At 33.9% G+C, this 7,513-nt stretch overlaps 1 protein-coding gene across 1 annotated transcript; it reads left to right on the top strand.

Annotated features, from left to right (window-relative positions):
* The first annotated feature begins 690 nt into the window (after nucleotides 1–690).
* Nucleotides 691–1,956, top strand: LOC110918761 (lignin-forming anionic peroxidase). The gene is made up of 3 exons (XM_022163046.2): nucleotides 691–925; nucleotides 1,013–1,373; nucleotides 1,482–1,956. Exons 1-3 carry the CDS (start codon nucleotides 707–709, stop codon nucleotides 1,868–1,870), a joined length of 969 nt encoding a protein of 322 aa, XP_022018738.1. The 5' UTR covers nucleotides 691–706; the 3' UTR covers nucleotides 1,871–1,956.
* Nucleotides 1,957–7,513: the final 5,557 nt, after the last annotated feature.

Here is a 7,513-nt window from a genome sequence, read left to right as displayed (position 1 = left end):
AATTTTACTTCTACAGGACACACCAACTACATGATTATAATTAGGACCATTAAGTATCATAAACCAAGTCACTCATATGATTAGAAAACAAATCGTCTATTATAATTATTCGAGTTTGTCTATTTCATATGACCTAAAGAAGAAGATTCACTCATTATCAAACTAAATCTAACAATTCAATATTAAGAATTCAACCAACCATGCCCTATATGAAAAAATATCATTTCAGATGTCTTTAAATTCATTTTTTGGTGTTTGATATTATCATGAGTTGCGATAAAATCATATTAAAGCTAGCAAGCATGTGAAATAAATATATTAGATCGCTATATTTATAAACATGTCATAATATAACTTATAACTAGTAATAACATTTATAATGTTATTTATAAGCTAGTAAACTCTTTTATATATGTAGTCAGCTTGGGACAAAAGAAAAGTAGTGCTGTAGTGGATGCATGTGTTAGTTTAATATTTCAATATAGGAGTAACTTTATTGACTTGGTGAGAATGTCAAATAGCCTTTTTGCTGAGCTTCGATGCATGAACGAGCAAGAGGACAAAGTCAGCCCATCAGACAACTGTTGATCAAACAAAGACATCTTCACCGCGCGGTTTACCTCGATTAAACACTATATAAGCCTCCTTCATGCCCTTTTATTTGCATTCCATCTTTCAACTTCTCATCATTAACATTTTTTTCCAAATGGCTTCCCCAAATATTATTACAGCTATCTTCTTCTTACTAATTCTTTGTGTTACAAACAATACACCATGTGACGCACAGTTATCTTCTACATTCTATGACGCTTCATGTCCCAATGCACTACGTACAATCAGGACATCCATCCGAACAGCCATATCTCGTGAGCGTCGCATGGCAGCTTCGATCCTTCGTCTCCACTTCCATGACTGCTTTGTTCAGGTACTATTTTAACCATATATATATGACCACCGTAGCTTCCAGATGTAAAAGGATAATTTGTAACGAGTTATGTATCATTTAATGCAGGGTTGTGACGCGTCTATCTTGCTAGACGACAGTCCTTCAATCATAAGTGAAAAGAATGCGTTGCCTAATAAGGGTTCGGTAAGAGGTTATGAAGTGATAGAGGCAGCAAAATCTGAGGTTGAAAAACTCTGTCCTGGAGTTGTATCATGTGCGGATGTACTAACCGTGGCTGCCCGTGATGCCTCAGAAATGGTTGGTGGTCCATCATGGTCTGTGAAGCTCGGAAGAAGAGACTCAACCTCGGCTAGCCTTCTTCTAGCAGAATCCGGTGCTCTTCCTAGTTTCAAAGCATCGCTAGACTCACTTATTTCCACCTTTGATGATAACGGGCTTAGTGCCCGGGACATGGTTGCATTATCAGGTGCTTATTTGCCGTATATGTAGCTTAATTAATTCATCGATTAATATATATTTTATTGTATAAATTATAACAAAGTGTGAGCTAATATTGAAGATGTGGTTAATGCAGGAGCTCATACTATTGGACAAGCGCAATGCTTCTTATTCCGTGATAGGATATACAACAACGGATCAGATATTGATGCAGGATTTGCTAGCACGCGTAGACGTGGATGCCCTGTCAACGACGGCAACGGAAATCTTGCACCACTCGATTTAGTGACACCTAATTCGTTTGATTATACTTACTTCAAGAACTTGATACAAAAGAAGGGTCTTCTTGAGTCTGATCAAGTGTTGTTTAGCGGAGGATCAACAGACAGCATTGTTAGAGAATATAGCAATAATCCTTCAAAGTTCAAGTCGGATTTTGCAGCTGCAATGGTGAAGATGAGTGAAATCAGGACTTTAACAGGTCAAGAAGGAGTCATACGAAGAATTTGTGGTGCTCTTCCCTAGTTATTTTGAATGTCATCTAAATCTTTTTTCGATTACTTGGAAATTACACTGTTTGTAATCATATCTTGATTCCTTTATTTTCTTTTTTAATTTTCAACTGTAAAGAAAAAGACCTTCAATAGTCCATTACACTTTTTGTATTGTTTGCATCGTGTTAAAGAGAAATTTGTTGTTCAATGAATAAGACACTTTTTGTATTGTTTGCTCTCTCTCTCTCTCTCTCTCTCTCTCTCTCTTTGTTCCCCTTAAAACCAAAAACAAGAAGCAAAACACACACCACACTCCCAAACTTCACTTAAAGTTCTTTAAAGAAACTCTAAGCAATCTTCATCTTTATAAGGTAAAACTTCTAGTTTTAAAACATCCACAAACTTCCAAGTCATGAAAGAACTTAGGTATGCTTCAAAACTTTCAAGAAAATATACTTGGCGAACACTTTTATGTAAAGAAACCAATGTTATTGTTTTATTTGATGAACTTGTTGTTTTGGTTGCCACGAAGATGTTGTCATAGAAGAATTATCTATAATACATGCACATATGTGAGGATGTTTCTCAATTATTCACCCACAAACATGGAAAAACATTCAACACACTAAAACAAACAAGTATTCTACATCACATCTGGTAAAATATCAATTATTTTTGAAAGATTCTTAAACCAACATCGCCATTAAGTTGTTAGGGTTATAAACATGTAAAATTTTCTGAAAATAAACTTTAGAAAGTGGTTGAACAAACTGAATGAACAAAAAGTGTACAAAACAGGCTACAAGATGTGTTCAAAAAGCCTAGATTCATCTTTTTTTAATGAATCCACTTAACTTGTACTTAAACAAGTTTGATATAGTGGTTTTATGAGGAAAATTGGTTAAACACCTCTTGGAAATAAAGAAACAAAAATCAATACCGAAAAGAAAGCCATAAGGGTGGAAACCCTATCTACGAGTTTTCAAAGAATCCTAAACATTCTACATTAGACTTGTGACATCACAAGAAGGTTGTTGACCAAAATGCAGATTTTTTCTGAGGTGTCTATGTATTTTTAATAATTTCAGAGCATAAATAACCAGTAAAGCAAAATAAAATACTAAGACTACCCAAAAAAATACCAAATGTTTACAGTAATTTTATTATTTATAATAAGCTCATAATACGAAATTAAGTGAAACAAAGTAGGGGAGCTATGTTTTAAATAATGGTTTTTAACTACATTTTAAAGACTTTTATTTATATTTTCTCAACAAAAACATGAAAAATATTAATCCTAATATTTTTCTCGAAATATATAGAGTCAACGTTATTTTTGGGAAATTGGTTTTGAATTATTGGGCATTTGAAGTACTTCTAGTAATTTTAGGGTTTTTACGTGTATTTAACACAACATTTATTTCCAAACCAACATCTATAAATTATAGAAATACACCCCTACAATTTTTAAGTTCGAAATGGTGTATTTTTATGTTCCAAAACAGTTTTGAAAAGAATCCAAAAGTTTGGAGTCATTTTGCCCAAAAACAGTGAAAAGTTTAATAAACAGTAACGACAAGCCCTAAAACTTGTCACACTTTACACAACATTTATCCACATCCCAAGACTGAATTGTCGTAAAGTTTTGATGACATGAATACTAAGAAATTTGAAAGTATAAAACATAATCAAAACCCAAGCTTTGAGAATAAATGTTTAACAGTTTTGTTTTGTAAATTTTGTTTTTACAAACGAACCAACTATTAACCTCATCAACACTATATACACTTAGGGGCTGTTTGGTAGCCTCTGAATGGTCATTAAGAGACTACCTCTTAATGGAACCATTAAGAATTTTACCAATGAGAAGATAGAAGAATGTGACATGTGATGAATTACCATTCAGAGGTTACATCTTAACCATTCAGACTTGGGGTTACCTCTTATTCATCCAGGGGTTTTAAACCATCAAAATATAGCTTGGGGTTACCTCTTATTCATTCAGGGGTTTTAAACCATCAAATATAGCATCTGAATGATCATTAAGAGGCTACCAAACAACCCCTTAGTTTATGGTAGAATTCCTAGTCATTTGTCATTCTAATTAGGTATGAGGTCTTATTACTGCCTCTCGCTTTGTAGAAAACGGGTAGTGCACGCACCCTTAGCCGACGTCTTCGGGTAGAAGCAGGAAGATGAATACTATGAGTTCATGGTCCCTTTTTTACTTGTTTTTATACTTCGGGGGAGAAACATGCTTAGTTTGTTATTAACTATTCAAATGACCTGAAACGAACTTAGTTTTTCATTAAATATTCAAATGACTTGAAATGAACTCAGTTTATGATTAACGATTCAAATGACATAAAACGAATGCAGGTTATGATTAACCATTCAAATGACATAAAACGAACTTAGGTTATGATTAACTATTCAAATGAGATAAATGAACTTAGTTTATTATTAAAGTTAAAGATACAAACGTGTATATAGGTTTGGTCATTTGTAAATAATCGTAACTCTTTTATTTATGATTTAAAAGTCATGCATTATATAACTGATTGTCGGTAAAGATATAAAGTAATGTGCTTTAACATTTCCGTTGTATATGAACTTGTAACTAGAATTTAAGCATGTCAAAGTCTAGTGTTTATACATCTTAAAACATATGATGGACAAAACTTAGTGCAATGTCCTAAATTCCACTCTATCAAGGCATTCCGTAGTTATTTACTTAGAAAGTTCAATTTGGCCATGTCGGTGCATGCACGTATAATTGAGTGTCGGTATGGATAATAAATATATTAATTGGTATAAAAAGTTTTAAAAATACTATATTTTAATACAATAGATTTTAAATACTTTGTGCTGTATGAAACTAAAAGAACAATTAAAAATAATATACTTAAATACATATATTAATTAACTATTTATTATTGATATATGGTAACCGATATAGGCACTTAATTCATAAGATTGTCAACACACTTATAAATGCACAATGTTATGAATGAATCTGTGTTCTGATTAAAGTTATTGAAACCACAAAGCAATACTAGAATGAAGTTTGTCTGCATCTTTCTGTTACTAATCGTTGCAACTACGACTACTATTACATGTGATTTACTATATTCTAATTGATTCTTTTTCTTTTTATATATGTTTAGTATCACATAAATTGATAAGTGTTATGTGTTAGGTGATGACGTGGACGCACCACCATTCAAGGTATGCGAATACATTTTTCCAGCGGTTGATTGTTATGCCGCCGTTTGCGATGGTGGTTGTACGGAGTTGAGGGGGAATATGGCTCTTGGAGAATGCATAAACAATAATACGCAGTGTCGTTGTCGATGGAGGTGTTAAATCTTTTTTATAGCTTCTTGTGATTAAATCTATCTCCTTGATTGTTCCTTTTGAAGTATCATCTAAGTTGGAGTATGTGTTACGGTGAATGTGAAATGTAGAAAGAAAAAAAAAAGAAGTGCATCGGGAGCCATATGTGTGCAGAGTGGTTTCACCTTCACGAAGGCGTGTTGTCTAAATATGAATTGTGAAATATGTGGGTGAGTAATTAAAAAAATTGAAAAAAAGAAATTGTGAAATAAAGCTTAATCATAGGTTTATATATTAATTAATAATTAAAAAATATAAAAAGAAAATCCACACCACCCAGAACGCATGTTATCAGCGTATTCGAATTTGAAAAATGCCTTAGTTCAAAAGATTATATAATAAGATAAAAATTTATGTGTTCTTTATTAAACAAGTATAATAAGATAAAAATTTACTGAAATGATTGAAATCGAACATGTTTAGATCCTTCGGATGAAATTGGTTACCCTAGGAAACTACCCAATTGAAGAAGAAGCACATGTCTTTCTTTTTTTCTTAACGGGGAAACCTATGGTAGGTTAATCAAAAAGAGAAAAACCTTTTAATTTTTATAGGTAAAGTTAAAGATACAAAAGTGTATATAGGTCTCGGCATTTGTAAATAATCGTAACTTTCTTTTGTTTATGATTTGAAAGTCATGCATTGCATAAGTAAAGATATAAAGTTATGTGCTTTAACACTTCCGTTGTAGATGAACTTCTAACTTGAATTCTAAGCATATCATTGTCTAAGTTTCGAGGACGAAATTTCTTTCATATGGAGAGTATGTGACAACCCTCTTTTGGCCATGTTAGCATACGTACAGCTTTAATTACATGTATCAATATAAGTGGTTCACATAAACTTAGGGGTGTTTGTTTTTTCTGAAAAGCTCTCCTTGTCCTCTTATGTCCGCGCTGCACAAACCACGCGCAGACGTTTGGGTCTGCAGATTGTTTGTTTTCTCGAAGAAATTTCATTAAAAAAGCTATGCGCTTCCTCTTTTTGGTGCAGATGTGGGATGACCTCTTCTAACCTCTTCTTGCCCTCAAATCCAAACATAACAAGAAACCCTAGTCTCATCTCCTCCACCCCTCTCCTCCTACTTCCGCCTCCCCTCCCCATTGTCAACCCCTCCACCATTGCCACCCCTACTACCGCCACCCCTACTACCGCCACCCCTCCTACCGCTGACAACCTTTCACAACCGCCACCCCTTCACCTCTGTCACCACTTCACAGCCACCAACCCTTCACCTCCGCCAACCCTCCTACCAGCGCACCCCTTCACCTCTGCCAACCACCTACTGTCGCCACCCCTTCCACCGTCTTCCTCCCGCTACTGCCACCCTTCACAGCCGGCATCCTTCCTTCACACTCAGCCTTCATAGGTTTGATTTCTAGATGTTCATTTTTATGAAATGCTTATTAGTCTAGATGTTCATTGTTATTCAGCAGTCTGCAGAAGTTAAAATAACAAACGGTCTTCTTTATACAGACTGCAGAGGTTTGTCCACCTCTTCTCTTCTGCTACAGATGTCTGCAGACTGCAGGCGTTTTACCTCTGAAAAACAAATAGAACCTTAATTTAGCGTTAACTAGGTCTTACAATGCATTACATATGCATGACTAGGCATGATTACAGTATGTCACGTAGAGAATACTATCACCAGTGAACACATTAATGCTAACTCAAGTTAAAACTATCAACAAACGGTCTGAAAAACTAACAACGATAACGTGTAAATTACAAAATTACAAAACCCTAAATTGAAGAACGCGTCGAATTTAGCAAATCCAACTATTATCTATGGAATATAAAATTTTTATGAACGATAAAAATATGTGTTTTTATAAACAATATGATATGGCATGGAAAAAAATTAGTATATTGATGTTAAAAATAAAGAATTGATAAATTAGTGTTTATACATAATAAAAATACCACAAGATACCATTTTTATGTATAAACTATGTATATATGATGTATAAATACACAAACTAAACACAAAATTCATATTTTAAAGGATCTACAGCATTGGTTAGTTAGGGATAACATCCCAAGTGAACCCTAAACACATGGACATTAGCCTCATGCAATCACTTACATGAGTGTACCTTAAAACATCACCTTATCTACCCCAAAGAATCTCATCATCACACCACACCTTACAATTGATGTATTATACTCTTATACAATTAGCAATTTGGGTTATGTCCCATTTATTTAAAAGTCCCACCCTTTAATTCATTTTATTCACACCCCATTTTATACATAAAAAACAACTTGTGATGTGTCT

The sequence above is a fragment of the Helianthus annuus genome, chromosome 16 (genome assembly GCF_002127325.2).
Source record: "Helianthus annuus cultivar XRQ/B chromosome 16, HanXRQr2.0-SUNRISE, whole genome shotgun sequence".
NCBI lineage: Eukaryota > Viridiplantae > Streptophyta > Magnoliopsida > Asterales > Asteraceae > Helianthus > Helianthus annuus.
Note: the sequence above shows the minus strand (reverse complement) of the source record. Positions and strands in the feature narration are given on the sequence as shown.

Coding starts and splice junctions, on each gene's coding strand:
- LOC110918761 (XM_022163046.2), top strand. CDS start 707: ATGGCTTCCCCAAATATTATTACAGCTATCTTCTTCTTACTAATTCTT. Junction 926..1,012: donor TCCATGACTGCTTTGTTCAG/GTACTATTTTAA, acceptor CATTTAATGCAG/GGTTGTGACGCGTCTATCTT. Junction 1,374..1,481: donor GGACATGGTTGCATTATCAG/GTGCTTATTTGC, acceptor TGGTTAATGCAG/GAGCTCATACTATTGGACAA.